Below are 15,525 nucleotides of genomic sequence, written 5' to 3'. Positions count from 1 at the left end.
GCAGAATTCTTAGATCCTAAGTAATATATACGAAGTAATAAGAGGCAAATTATCCATGGGTTGGAAAAAGACAGTTCATGAGTTTTGAAACTTTAATGTAAAGAAAAAATAAAAGACAACAATGTAATGACATCTCATTGTATCTAGACTAAGAGATTCCAGAATTGTAACTTCTGGGTTAAATCACCAGAAATGCCAGAATCTTTTCTATCTTTGTACAGAAGCCACGTCTGGCTCCTATGTGTTGGATGGAAAAAATAGGCATAGGAAATGCTGGGAAGTTCCCAAAGCTAAGCAGCAGGTGGAAGGAAAAAGAAATGGGATGTCCGAGGAGCACCTGAGCAGCCAGACACACCTCCAGATAATTCAGAAATCTGCCATACTTGTATCTTCAGTCCTATGGTACAAAGAGGGCTCAGACACCACCACGACATTTAGGGCAGTTCATGCATTATTTCAGAATGCTGAACACCTGGCCTGTACTCATCAAATACTTATGTTTAACTAAAGTAGCTGCTGCTCCCTTATGGGCACTGGTTCCATTTCATTCACAAAACTCCACACTAACCTCCTCTCTCTCTACCTCACAAAATCATACACTGCCTCATGATATCCTTCACAAACAGCTGTGGCAGGATGAACTGCTGACACATCAACATACTTCTTCCACAATCCACGCATTCACACATGGATTAGGAGATGATCACGGGCAAGGAAACAAGCCCAACACCTAGCATTACAGCAACTGGTTCGTGTTCCTTTCAGAATTACTCTGGACCAAGGACTCAGGCTGCAAAGATCCCTGGTGAGCAAAAGGTGCTGCCCTTGATCATAGCCACCGAAATGTTTTACGTTTAAGGGTGCAAAGGATGACATCCAGAGGGACCTGGACAGGCTTGAGAGGTAAGTCTATGCCAACCTCATGAAGTTCAATAAAGCCGTGTGCAAAGTACTGCACCTGGGTTGGGGCAATCTCAAGCACAAATACAAGCTGGGCACAGAATGGTTTGAGAGCAGCTCTGAAGAGAAGGATTTGGGGGTGCCAGTTGATGAAAAGACTCAACATGAGCCAGCAATGTGCATTTGCAGCCCCGAAGGCCAACAGTATCCAGGGCTGCACCAAGAGAAGTGTGACCAGCAAGTCAAGGGAGGTGATTCTGCCCATCTACTCTGCTTCCATGAGACCCCACCTGGAGTACTGTGTCCATTTCTGGGGCCCCAACACAAGGACATGGAGCTGCTGGAGCAGATCCAGAGGAGGGCCACAAAGATGATCAAAGGGCTGGAGCAGCTCCCCCACAGGGACAGGCTGAGAAAATTGGTGTTCGTCAGCCTGGAGAAGAGAAGACTCAGGGGTAGGGAAGGGGTGGGCCTCATAGTGATCTTCCAGTACCCTAGAGGGGCCTACAGAAAAGCTGGGGAGGGACTTTTTATAAGGGCATGTAGCAGCAGGATTAGGAGAAACGGCTTTAAAGGGGAAGATCTAAAGGTAGATTTAGACTAGATATTGCAAAGAAGCTCTTTACAGCGAGGCTGGTGAGACACTGGGACAGGTTGCCCAGAGAGGTTGTGGATGCCCCCTCCCTGGAAGCGTTCAAGGCCAGGCTGGATGGGGCTTCGAACAACCTGGTCTAGTGGGAGGTGTCCCTGCCTATAGCAGGGGGTTGGAACTACATGCTCTTAAAGGTCTCTTCCAACCTAAACTGTTCTATGACGCTGTAAGGCCATACCGTATCTCTACATAGCATCATCCACTAAACCAAACTGACATAGGAGGAGGGTGGGGGGGAAACCAAGCAAAGAAAAGAGGAGAAACCTTTAGGGCACAAATGCTTGTCAGGTCACCCGGGCTGCCGGAAGGGAAGAAAAAGCTCTTATCTTTTTTGGATAAGCTTGTGTCAATTGCCAGGGGCTATCCAGGGAAACACACTGAGAAAGGCTTTTTGGAGGAATCAGATGAAGCTTGTTTTACTGGATAAGCATCAGGGGAGTTGTACATTCCTAGTCAGAAAAACTTACATATACAGACAGCTTTTGTTGTCTTCAGATGCTTTCTTTCAAATTGCTTTAGGTCTGAACAAATGCTTTGCCTTAAAAAGTTTGGTTGTTGGCTGCTCCAGTCATGGCTCCCTAAGAGAACTAAATCACAGGAGTTGAACATAAAGTCAGCCTTGGTGTGGTAATTGCAGTCATTACACAGCAGACCATACTCAGGCCGTAGGTAGGAATAGTAAATTTAATGATTCCATACGAAGAGGAATGACAAGAAAATGAGGATAGAACTGAATAAGCTAAGAAGTGGATGAAGAGTGCAGTCATCCTATGAACTATGACAATGCCTCTTCTAATTTTATTCCATATTGCAATCAATTTTTTTTAACTAAATCAACCTGTTCCTATGATTCAATGAATGCAGATTTTGTACAGTTAACTGTTCTAAGGGCAAAGATGATCTGAACTTTGCCTTCTAAGCTTGAGCATAAACACGTGCACCAAAATGGAAAGGTAGTACGCTCAACTTTGAACTGTAAAAATGCAACAGTCATATTTCTTTATTCACATTAATTCTTTAAGTATGCCACTGTACTGGTAAAACAGAATTCAAAGAGAGCCGTGGCCACAGTCACAGAAATGGTTTCAAGCTCAGCTGGCACCAATAGGGAATCACAAAAGCAAAATGAATATGACATTTCTATTTGATGCCATAGAATACACAGGAACTACTTAGCCAAATTATATCGCTGGTCTCTCCAATTTAGCTTCTTGTTTTCATTTCCAGCCCTTCTGGAATGCTTCAAAATAAGGTATTAGAGGCCTGAAACATGTATGACACTGTTACAAGTTAGGTTTCCTTTTACTTCACTTGTTTTTCCACTTTTCTCTGGAATTGCTGAGAATTTCTGTCTTCTCCCAAAGAGAAGACTATGTTCACCTAAATAAGTATAAAACTGTTCTCAGAATCTAAGTTCTTCTCCATAACAATATGCTATGCCAGAGAGCTCTTCTCTTTAAATAGGCATTGTGTACTGATCGTATACATTGTGTAAAAGAGAAATTAAACTGAAACTAACACCAAAATAAGTTCTCAGTGTTTTCTCTGTGTTTTAACTCTTGTATTCACAAAGTTCACTTTGCCCCACTTCTCTTTTGCTTTGCTCACACTATCATTTAATCACCACATGAGTGAGTCCAGGCCACAGTGGTGCATCACATAGCTAATAAAACAACATGACAGAAGTAACACTGCAAGATGAGAAAACAAGTATGACTTCAGCATGTGCATAAACAAACCCAATTTGTTTCAGAACATGTGGCTATACCAGAAGATATCCAATTACTGGAGCTGAGCATTTCATGTGCTTTAGAAGTGAAAATAATGGTTCCTATAGGTGTACTTTCTTCACTGCTGGGTAACTGTGAACCAAAACAATGTATGCAGCAGCTTGGATGTTTCAATAAAGTAAGATAAATTGATTTTTAGCTATGGATGAGGTGTATTTCAACTGACTGGGCTCCTAAGGGTCAGGATGACAAGACTAACCAATGTATTGCCATGACTCTCCTATAGTCACAGAACCATTGAAGCTAAAAAAAAAAAAAAAAAAAAAAAGAAACATCAAAGATCACCACGTCTAACCTATCAACTTCCCATCATTAAACTATGCCCTGAAGGACTATGTATCTCTTGACTACCTCCAGGGCTGGGGACTCCACCACTCTCTGGGGAGCCTGTTCCAATGTCTGACCACTCACTCTGAGATATAATTCTTCCTAACATGCAATGTAAACTTCTCCTACACAACCCAAGTTGTTGATACGGTCTGCAGTTTTCATGAAGTGTTTGTGAAAGAGCCTAGAACAGAGAGTAGGCATCCTGAAAATCTGTTGTGTGCATGGTTGTAAGCTTTCAAATGTATTTGTTTAGCTCACAGTCTGAATATTAAAACAGAGTCCTTTTTCAACTTTCTAAAGTATTTTACAAGAGCTTTACTAGATAGCAGTATGAGTGAAACACTGATCAATCCAGATCTATGGCACTGCAATGTAACAATAAGTACAGCTTTATGACAACAAGACATTTTCATTATTCTATGATTTTTTTAATAGACACATAATCACACACAGAATTGGATACTAACACCAGGCAGCTCCAAACTGTTCTATTTTTCCTAATTTTGAATAATTAACTACAGATTTACAGAGCTGTTTGGAGAATACTGGGCAAGATTTAAAAGCAGCTTTTAAAATGACTAGTATGTGAAAATACACACCTCCAGTATTCCAGTCTGATTTTTTATTAATTATCCATTAAAAATTGTCTGTGAAAACATGATGTGCTTTTCATTCACTTTTTATAGGTTCCCCAACCATAACTCAATAAATTGTTTGAGCTGCATCTTCAAAGAGTTTTCTTCAGGTTTTGCTGCATTATATCCTCACCTTACTTCTAAAAAGATTTTAAAATACACATAACTAGGTTTATAGTTACACAGCTCAACAGATATTAGTCTCATAAGAGTAAACATCCCTTTTATAAAGACTTAGATGTACAGATAGCAAAATTAAAAGAGACAGTGAATTTCAGTACCTACAACAGAAGTCAAAAACACCAATGTGTACCTTTCAGATGTGCTTGTCAAGCATTACTGTTACTAGAGGCATGTTTTCACATTTCTCAAGTGGTTTTTTTATCTTCTGATCTGAAGCTTTCCTTTATCTCTCTGAGCCTTGTATTTTCTTACACATTGTCCTGTGCACAAGCACTACGTGTTTATTTGTTGATCACGTACTTCTCCCACTTCAACTCGGAAAATCAACTTCCATTTGTGTTATTTTACAACATACGCACAACACATAGGAAAAACAAACTTAATTCCCCCGGACAGGAAATATGCCTTTAAGTTTGTAAAACATCCTCTCCACATACAGCACTCTATAAATATTTCATCAATGCTGGCATCACCCCAGAAGTTTTCTGATCTGCGGGATGGGGCTGAGAAAAGCAGAGACTATGAATGCAGGAGGCACCAGCTGCCGAGTCGCAGGTTAACCAGTTTTAGGAAGCGCTCTCTGAAGGTGCAATAAATTCAGACAATTTTTCACTATATTACTCAAAGGCCTTGACTTGTAATTCACATTTCAAGGCAGATTAAACAATATACATTGATTCAGGAGAGTTTTAATAATAAACAATTAAAGGAGACAAAGAGTTCAAGAGGCTGTCGATGGGAGCCATAACCTTCACTTCTCAGGCAGCTTCAGATTCAGCAGCGTGCTTCATTATTCCTGACACACCTGATGGAATTTCATTAACGCACCCGCACTCCCTACCTAACAAATAGCTTTTATCAACACCCCACCACCACCTTGCTTCAAAGGATGACACAAACAGAAATAAGCAGAGCCATTCACAGCAAACCCCTCCTCTTTAGCAGTTGTGGGAGAGGAATGGCAAATGAAATGCTAAAAATGAGGAAAGCAAAGGACTTCTTTTTTTTAAATCAAATCTCAATGTTGTAATTACCAATATTTGATAAAGCACTACAACTTTTGTAGCATGAGCAACAGATAGAATCCTTACTTTGTCTCATAAATCAGTGAATATTTATGACACAATCATACAGCCTGTCAGCCATATGATCCATTCTGTCCCAAGACTGTCAAGAACAACATATTTATTAAGGAATTATAGTTCAGTTTCTCAACTCAAACATTTTCTTCAGAAAGCTCAGACTTTCCCAGTGTAAACCTGCAATATGCCAACATAACAGCACAGGCTAGTTCAACTTGCCACTGATTTTTCTGTAATTTAACCAACAAAACAGTCTCCAAGAGTAACTGCCACTTTTTATGAACATTAAGGTGGTTATCACAGAAAACAAACAGTACAGATGATATCTATTTTCTTCAAACTACCAACAGACACACTTAATCCCAACAATGGAACATCATTAATTTTCCAGTCTTGTTAGATGAATTTAAAAGCACAACTCCTAACAGCAAGACATTTTCAGTATCAATATAAAGTTATACATATATATATATAAATACATATATATGGAAGCTTATTGAGGGATCTATAGAATCACACTCATATGTTTTTATTGCAAATAAAACAGAAGTGAATATAAAGCATGGCACACTCTAAATTACAGTGTGACTGTAATTTACTGCATTACTTGCTCGAAATTCTCTCCCTGATTGAAATTTCCTCTGCTTTTCAAAGATGGTCCTTTTCTTCAGGATAGCAGAAAGCAAAGAAACAAAATAACGTTCACTTCAAGGAGTGTCCAACTTAAAAAACAAGTAACTGCAATACTGCCAGGCTCCTCTGGCTGCAGGGATGGGCTCAGGACCCAGGACAGCCCGGTAACAAATAGAGTTATGCGTACCATCGCAAATAGGTGAAGTCTGCCTAAACCTCTTCTTTCTTTTTCCCCAGGTGGCACCCGTTGTTCTGGGTTCTCCACAGCTTGTTTTCCTGCCTGAACCACAGGGAACCCAGAGCTTGAGAATAACATGCCCTGAACTCCCTGAATGGCCTCACCCAACACACAGGCCTCACGCACTGATAAAATGCATCCGTGGAGCAAGGCCCAAACCTGGATGTCTTAAATCGCCACCACTAAAATGACAGCGAGATTTTAACCACATTGTTGCAATAGCCTAAAAAAAAAAAAAAAAAAAAAAAAAGAGGATCTGAGCTTATTTACCACTTCAGATTAACCTCAAATTCACACCTCCACCACTGTACAGAAAAGCAAGTGAGATGAAGGTGACCAGAAATGAGCTGCCCAGCTTCTCTGTCCCGCTGTTAAAGCGCACATATGATGAGCAGAAGTCATAATTTTGGCCTGTTTGCACATATTGTATTCATTTTACTGAGGGGAAAAAAAGAAAAAAGAAAAAAAGAAAAAGAAAAACATTAAAATGCCACAGCATGTATTAAAAAAAAAAAAAAAACATAACACACAAAAAAACATTAGGAAATTTAATGCAGACATAACTCTTGCTATCACAGAAGACAATTCCAGAAACAAATTCAAGAACACCTTCCAAATACAAAGATAAGAGCAAGCCAACGTAATCTGTCCAGGGAAAGAACCAGACATCTCAATTTTGTTTATTTTAAAGGGTGGATGAATAGAGGATAGAAAGGAACTGTTATTAAGCTATCCACTTGTTAGGATGTAAGAATTTTGACTCTTGGCCTATCACGACATTGACACAAGCAAAGGAAACCATCATAAAATTAAAAAATGGCATGCAGCTGGTTGGAAAAAATAATAACAATTGAAGAGCCATTATCAGTATGTTTCTAAAAATGAGAAGACATTTCAAGAAAGCTCTTGCTGTCCTAAACAAATTCCATTAAAAGACCTTCATTAATGAGTTGTATGTAGAAATACAACAGTGTAGGTCCTAAGTTGGGAAAGATTATGAGCCCTTATGGGGCAACAAAAAGGGTAAGGAAAGTTAATAAGAGAAAATTCAATACACACAAATGTAAAGTACTGTGCTCAGGAATAAGAAATCAAATGCACAAATATGAAATGGAGAATAATTGGCAAGGCAGCAGTATTATAAAAAGAACCTGCGGGGCATGTGGACTGCAAAATGGATTATTTAAAAAAGAAAAAAAAAAAAAAACAGACAAGCATTCTAGGCAGTATTAGTGACAATGTTTTATATATAAAACCAAGCAGTATGTATTATATTAAAGAAAAGGTAATTATTTTATTTTGCTCAGTTCTATCCTTTGGTCTGAGCACTATACTTGTAAGATGGAGAAAAGCCAAGAAGAGTCCATTGGCAAGAATAACTGAAGGTTTGGAGTAAAAGAAGACTCACCACAAAAAAATCTCATTTTATTTTCCACCAAAACAAAGACTTAATGGAAGTAAGCAAGAAAAAAAGATAGGATGTCATGCTCTTATTACTGCCACCTTTCAACTTCCTAGACAGGCATGGTTTACATTCTCACCAGTTACCTTGCTGAAACTGCAAGAGAAATACCCCAAAGCTTACAGAAATTAAGATTTCTTAATGAACTACTGGCTGCCATTATTCTGAGGAAGACTTCTCTTAGTAGATAAAATAACAGCTACTATTTGACCATTATTTACCCTTAGCACCCCATACTTAAGAGGTCTGTGCCTCAACCAGGGAGACACCAAATAAACCTCAGCTCCAACACAACCTCTTTTGCACATCCAGAACAGGAGCCAAGTGGCCCTAACCACAAGCACCACTGCTGAGAAACCCTCAGGCTGCAGCTACAGGATGTTCATGGAGAAGACCTACCCACCTAGACATGTTCCTCAGGATTGTGCCCTTTTCTACACCTGCTATGTGCATGGAAGGATCACCATTAAGTGTCTCTCCCCAAATGCAATGCCATCCTGAATCATACGATCATATATTTTTAGCCTCAAACAGACAGCAGGCTCCAGGATGTGGTATAATGTCAGGCTGCTGCAGGAGGACAGTCTGTGAGTCTGCAACTGCATCCTTACGCAGTAACCTCATAGCATAATCCATCACTGACATTATTCTCCTGTGGGTGGGCCAGAAGATTTTTCTGTATTGCAAGAAAGCCATTTAAAACAAACTTCGCACAATGAGGTGAATTTTCTGTTCCTCATCCTCTGGATACTCAACATCATAAAATGGAATATCTCAGCCTTATATTTAGTGATAACAGAGACTGCGGAAGCTGGAGATATGTATTAGTGGCTTACGTAGTGCTCTGAAATAAAAATTCAAGATCAAACAAAAACTAAAACAATAATAATAATAACATGAGGCTACACGTCTCAAATTGAGCAGCCAATAATCAGTGAGTATTTCTGCCTTTCACCTTTCTTTGTCCTACTGCCATTGCTAGAACCAGGCTGACGCATATCTTCTTGGGTTTGTGGGACTTAGATCCCATGGCACTGGGCACTAAAGAAGCTACATATTCTTCCTCCAGGAACATTAGTACTGTGAAATGGCAAGTGAAAACATAAGGGATGTATTGAACGACAACAAAACATCAAATAATCAAATGGCTACTCATTACAAAAGCAATGCTCTATTCTGCACAATAAAAATGCAGAGTTCTTCCAGACAAAAATCAGTAAATCAATGAACATGCAAATGAGGACAAAGTGAGAACTGTGGTTAGCATACAGCCAAATTTCCCAACTTATGAGAAAGTTGCTGGGAAGGCAAGACAAACATTCAAAACTTTGATAAGTAGACACCCTGTTTTCCGCTTTTGGAAGACAAGTTCAGTCTTTCCTTGCCAATGTTCTCTCACATGGTACAATGTGGTACCAGCCTCAGGTTTCAATACCAGCACACACCTCTGCAACTTCAGCTAATTCAGTATTTCATGCCCAGCTGTTTGTAGACTTCATCACCAGGATAGGCATTTCATCACCAGCTTCCCAACCAGTTGCTGGCAGCAGAGGAATGGCAATCCTTCAGCACCCAAACTCAACAAAACCCTTCCAACTTCCTGACCTTCTTCTCCAACACACCCTCTGTTCCAGCTCTGCTCCCAGCTCTGGTTCCTTGATCCAGACCTCTGACCCCACTGCTGGCCTTGATAGTCCCACAGGCCTCCTTATCCCTTCTGCCTGCCCACCTTCACACTCCACCTTCTCACTGTGCCCCGTCTCCAGCACGCTGCACCCACCCAACTCTTCAGACCAGTGCTGCTTTTTCATGTCCCTGGCCACTACACTTTGTCCCAGCTTTGGGCAGAAGCCTGCTCCTGGCCTCAGGGTGACTGCACACCCAGACGGGCACTCTCTCACACTTAAACCCATTCACAGGTCATGTCCCGCAGCACTCTCAGCACAGATAAAATATGCAGAGATTAGGGACAGCAAGTCCTAGGCACATGCAAATAGCTTTCTGAAAGGCTGCATCCTGGCTAAATTCAGGTGCTTTGTCATGCAAACAGAAAAAGGCACATCCCTGGAATAAAATCCGACATCCATTCTCAACCAAATCTGTCAGTCAAAGAAGAGAGATGCTACTGCTTTTCCACCATAAAAGTTGTGAGAGCTTTGGAACGCTGGAAAATACATCTTTTCTTTGTCTGATTTTGAAAATCTGCCAAAGCATTTCAGCAGAAACTTTACAAACACCGAAATTAAACAAAGCAGCACAGGGCTTATATGTGCCACAGTAAATTTTCCACTCAAACAGGTAAAGCTTGGTGAAGTAATAAAAATCTTGTTCGGCTACTTCAATACTTGCAAAGCTATCATACGCCTATAATTTCTGCACAATGAATTATTAATATATGCTGGTTTCCGTTAATTACTGTCTCCTCCAGGAAGATTTAATTATCTCTTAACCAAACCCAAACCGTGCTTGCTGTAGCCCAGGGTGCATCCGTGGCACCCAGCGGGTCTGAGTGGCCTCCAGCAGTCCCTGCTCTTCAGCAGCAGAAGTTTGTGTGGTGGTAGAGCCCAAAGAGATGCAACTGCACACCTCACAGTGTTTAAAAAAAAAAAAAAAGTAAAGGAAAAGCACAGGGAAAGACAAAACAAAACTGTAGGAAGACTAAACAAGCAGAGGAATTGCTGTAGAAATTGAATATTTTACCCTTGGTTCAAGACCAGTAAAGTACTTCTATACGCAAACAAGAAGCTGGGAGCATATTTCAGCAAACCACTATACTGACGCACATTTCTATGGGCAACTCCAGCTACTGCTCTGCCAGTATCTGTTCATTCTACAGTGCAAAACCCATTATCCTTAGAGGGTCTGAAGTGCAGCATGCACATCATTTGGAATGCCTTCTTACACTCCCCAGAATACCTGTATGTAGTATAAAAGAACACCCAAAACACAGTGATCAATCACAAGTACTGAGAAGCAGTTACTCCTTCCAGAACCTTCTCCTCTGTGCCCTTCCTGATAAGAAACAACCCTACTCTTCTGAAGCAGACTTCCAGCCCTGCTAACTTCTTGTTGTCGAAAGTAGCTGTGATACATTTCCCAAAAGTTAAACGTGATGGATGAAATCAGTGTACAAACATCAAATCTGAATTCTGTGAAGGAGTGTGGGCTGAAGTACCAATTTTGTTTTTCATTGGAAGAAAAGAAGGAGAGAGGGAGAGAGGGAGAGAGGGAGAGAGGGAGAGAGGGAGAGAGGGAGAGAGGGAGAGAGGGAGTTCACTGTGTCCTCCACCACCTGAAACCTGAAAAACTAGCTCACCGTTTCCCAGGGAGGAGCAGAAAATTTATCACAGGTGACAATTAATTTCATTCTGTATCTTACTTCTTATGTAGCTCACGAGCATTGCAGTGGAGATGGATAACATCACTAATTTATTACTGTAAAGTCATGCAATGCTATCTTCCCAAATTTAAGAAAAAGGAAAAAGAAAAATCAAAAGGAATATACCCCAAAACCCACATATCTTCCAGAGCCCCAGGAAATCTCAGTTTTTCTAAACAGTGGTAGAATGAAATGAGAGAATCGTTGGCCTGTTGTCCCCTGTTTATGGAGAACCCCATTGGCACTAACAGAAACGTGACATAAATTGTGTAAATCTCACTCTGCTTTCCTGCTGGGGAAGAGATATAAATCCATGCAGGCAACCAGGCTACTCATAAATGTGCCATTCAGGCGCACCAACCAACACACACTTGAGGGAAACTACAAGGTGAAACCTTTTTCCTCCCAAGAAGCAGCAAGCATGACAGAAATGAGAGAAATGCCCATCTTCCCTCACACAACCGACTGGTGAGATCAAACCAGGAAGATGTTTGCATCAGCAAAGCAAGGACACTGTGACAGCAGCAAACAAGAGGCCCCACTTTCTTCAGGTCTTCTGCCATGCCAAACCAAAGAGCAATCAACCACCGGCCCCAGTGATTGCTCCCGTATTGTTATTTCCATCGTGCATCTTTTGATGTTTAAAGGAAATCACAGCTGATAGTCAGCTGGTAGTTTTGGAACAAAACCTGCATGTCTGCTGAGCCCCAACAAAGCAAAGGCATCTTGGGGGAAAAAAAAAGAAGAAGAAAAAAAGATGGAGGACCACTGAAGGATCAGAGCAACACAGAACCCATAATTCTTTCAGAGTTTCAATTTGCTTACAGCAGATGGGTTTTTTCGTTGCTTGTTTGTTTTTGGTAGTTTTCTACTTGTATTTTCTAACTTTCAGCATTATTTGTAGGTGAATAGCTCTATTTCCAAATCCCTATGAAAGTGCTGTTGGAAAGGATGCATGACAAGACACGAAGTTGTGTGGTCCCATCCTTTTTCCTCCACGACTAGAAGTTTAGAGACTTCAGCTATTCAGCTAAATGACAGGGACTCCAAATTCCTTTATCTGAATTAATCTAATTTTATGGAATAGGAAAAATGCATTTGCCACAAAGAGATAACAAAGGATGCTATAAAGAAATTTAGCCTTTTTCCTCCCACAGCATACATGAAGACATGTCTGTCCTTGGAGAGTGGAAGAGGTGCTGCTGGAACACAACCATGGGGTAGTAGCAGCCCAAACCCAAACCAAAGCACAGCTGCTCCAGAATGGGAGAAATGGGAGAAACAGCACCTTTTCTCTCAGTTCACCACCTCTGTTCTTCGCAGGCATTGTGCCTTCACTGTAGCACTCTTCAAGCAGCACCTTACTGTACATCTCAGGTACAGAACCTGGTATTATTTCTCTGAGAATGAATCTGTCCAAACTTCACATTTGTTGTTCAGCTATATAATACAGGTAATTTACCCCAAAAGTCGGGTGGGAGGGGCAAAGAGAAAGACCGTAGAATGAACGTTGCTTTGGAACTGATAATTTGCCAGGGGGTACTGTAAATGACTTGCAAAACTTGTTCACTTTACTTAATAGAGATGACATAACCTCAAACGACATAAATATTAAAGGTGGCACACAGTGAGATACCACATTAGAAACATATTTGGCACTGAACTGGTCTGTAAAATACAAGATCTAGCGCATCTTAGACTCTGAAACAAAATGCGAACAGCACACACAGCTTTCACACTGCTAAAATGCTCCTCAGGAGCCTCCCTGCACACTCACATGTCCTCGCCAGAAACACGTGTGTGCTGCACAGCGAGGCACCCAGACCCCATTGCGCTTACTCCGTCATCGCAAGTGCATTTAGATATGCCACTGGCTGCTCAATTTGGCTACTTAAACCCCAGGGAGACATGACAAAGCTGCACATTTGGTCCTAAAAACTTTGGAAATTCAAATTAAACACAGTCATAATCCCGTTCTTCTTGACTAAGTGACTGCCTAATGCATCAGACAAGACATGTTTTCTCCATGGTTTCCAAATGGACCAAACCTTACGCAGAAGTCAGGGCGGTGTTTTCACAGAGACCTTTAATCTGATGGCAACTTTTCGGAGCAGAGGAAGAACTCGCGCATCACCTTGGGAGCAGCACTGCACAACTGTGCAACAGTGTCACAAGGAGAAATAATGCAACCCCTCCCCAAAAAAGTTTGAGCACCGCAACGACGGAATCTGCTCTGCTAGGGGATAAGTTGAAAGGATGGGATAGAAGGAATAAATCTGAAGGGTACGCTGTCTGACGGCGTTCATCGGAAATCAGGGGAAAACATCTTAAAGGAAGACTGGGGAGCACTGGGAGATGAAGGGGTACTTCTGAGTTCCCGGCTCAGCCCGTCGCTACGCCGGTGCTCCCCACCGCTCCCCGCCCGGCCGTGTCCGTGCCCTGGCAGCAGCCCATCCCGGCTCCGCAGCGCGGAACTCGTCCGCGCCGCGAGTGGGAGCCGGCGTCCGCAAATCGAACAGCACCATCTAGCAGGGCCCCGCAACTTTGCCGAGCAGGGCAGATACTTCTCAGCAATACGGCGGCTCGGCAGCCCTGCCTGGAAAACTAGCGCGCCTCTTCGCACCGCACGCGACGTTACGACGGCTGGAATACGGAAGATAAACCGGCCGCAGAGCGAACAGAGGGGCTGAAGGCGCCGGGAACTTCCCGCGCCGGGCTCGGAGCGGAGCGCCGCGGCTCTGCCCCACCGCGCGGGGTGCGCGCTGCCCCCGCGATACCCCGACCCGCGCCCGCGGGGCGCCCCGCAACTCCCCGGAGGAGAGCGGCTGCCCCGCACCGCGCCGCCCGCGGTCGCCGTCGGAGCGCTCCGTCCGCACACCGCCGGCAGCCACCAGTTGCTCGGCCCCGCCGTGCCCCGCCGTCCCCGCGGGTTCGGAGGGGCCGAGCGGCCCGGGGCCGGGCGCCGGCTCGGCGAGGCCGCGGCAACGCGAAAACTTTCGGAGGAGGCTCGGCACGCGTCTCCCCGGGGCTCGGCAGCGCGGCGCTCCCGGCCCGGCGGAGCGCGGTCCCGGCCCGAAGTTGGGAGCCGGGCGCCGCCGGAGCTCCGCGCCCCGCGGCCGCCGCGCTTTGTTCCCAACTCGTCCCCGCGCCGCGCCGCGCCGCCCGCTGCCGGCCCCGGCCCCGTCGAACGGCGCCCGGGGCGCCGCGCCCCCCGCGGGGCAGCGCGGGTCCCGCTCCGACCGCTCCCCGGCGCCGCGCGGCCGCGCGGCCCGAGAGCGGCCGCCCTCGGCGGAAAGTTGTTGGGCGCGGGGCCGGGGGCGGCGGCGGGGCCGTACTCACTTCTCCCGGGCCTGGCTGTCGGACGGGACGCTGCTGTTGCTCTTGCCTTTGCCGTACATGCCTGCGGAGAGCTCCGACTGTCACGCACCTGTCAACCCATCACAGCCTCCCCGGGAACAGCCCCGTCGCCATGGCGACGCCGCCACACACACAGCCCATTGGCCGGCCGGGCTCGAGGCCACGCCCCCCCGCGCCGTGACGGGCAGGCGGGAGCCGGGCGGGCTGCTCCCTCCTCCCCCCCGCCGCCCCCCCCCCCCGGCCCCTTCTCCTCCCTCCTCCTCCTCCCCCCTCCCCGCTCGCGCTCTCCCTTCCCCGGCGCAAGGGGGAATTAGAAACGGTTCTAGAAGGATTTTAAACAACTGGCTGTTCCGAGCGCCCGGCACCCGCCCGCCGCCGCTGCCGCCGAGGGGGGAGCGCGGCGGCGAGCGGCAAAACGCGGAGCGGATTCCAGCCGGCGGACGGGCGGCTCCCTGCACGGAGCCTGCCCGCGGCCGCGGAGCCGGGTCGACCCCAGCCACGACGCCCCCCCGCCCTGAGGGGCTCGGGCACTGCCCCCCGCCGGGCCCGGTCGCCCCTTACGGTGCCGGGTTGCCGAGGCCCGTCGTGCAGCCCCGCAACGCGGCCGTAGGCGGCGGGAGGCTGTGGGGCGGCAGAGAGCGCTTCCTGAGGGGAAAGCGTGTCCTCGGGGAGACGGAGGGGCACTGCGCGGTGGTGTGAGGGAAATCAAGGAAATGCGCTGTGGGGGTTTAAGGCTGTGCCACGGAGACGTGGTGGGAGAGAGCCGGGGTCACGCATCGCTCTGCTCTGCTCTGCTCTCCTCACGCGCCCTGCTCTTCTGAAGTACAGCCCCACATCTGCCATCCATGGGTACCCACTCACCTTTACAAACACCCAGCTGACCC

The 15,525-nt window shown here is 45.1% G+C and overlaps 1 protein-coding gene across 4 annotated transcripts in view; it reads right to left on the bottom strand.

Annotated features, from left to right (window-relative positions):
• Positions 1–14,698, bottom strand: part of SSBP2 (single stranded DNA binding protein 2) — a 170,965-nt gene extending 156,267 nt beyond the window's left edge. For all 4 annotated transcript variants that reach the window (XM_046905913.1, XM_001234273.7, XM_046905915.1 and 1 more), the window contains exon 1: positions 14,624–14,698. In XM_046905913.1, coding sequence (XP_046761869.1) covers positions 14,624–14,682 — 59 coding nt within the window. In that variant the 5' untranslated portion in view covers positions 14,683–14,698. The remainder of the gene's footprint in view (positions 1–14,623) is intronic.
• Positions 14,699–15,525: the final 827 nt, after the last annotated feature.

Source organism: Gallus gallus, chromosome Z (genome assembly GCF_016699485.2).
Source record: "Gallus gallus isolate bGalGal1 chromosome Z, bGalGal1.mat.broiler.GRCg7b, whole genome shotgun sequence".
In the NCBI taxonomy this organism is placed as follows: domain Eukaryota; kingdom Metazoa; phylum Chordata; class Aves; order Galliformes; family Phasianidae; genus Gallus; species Gallus gallus.
The sequence above is the reverse complement of the archived record's forward strand: the minus strand, read 5'-3'. Positions and strand labels throughout refer to the sequence as shown.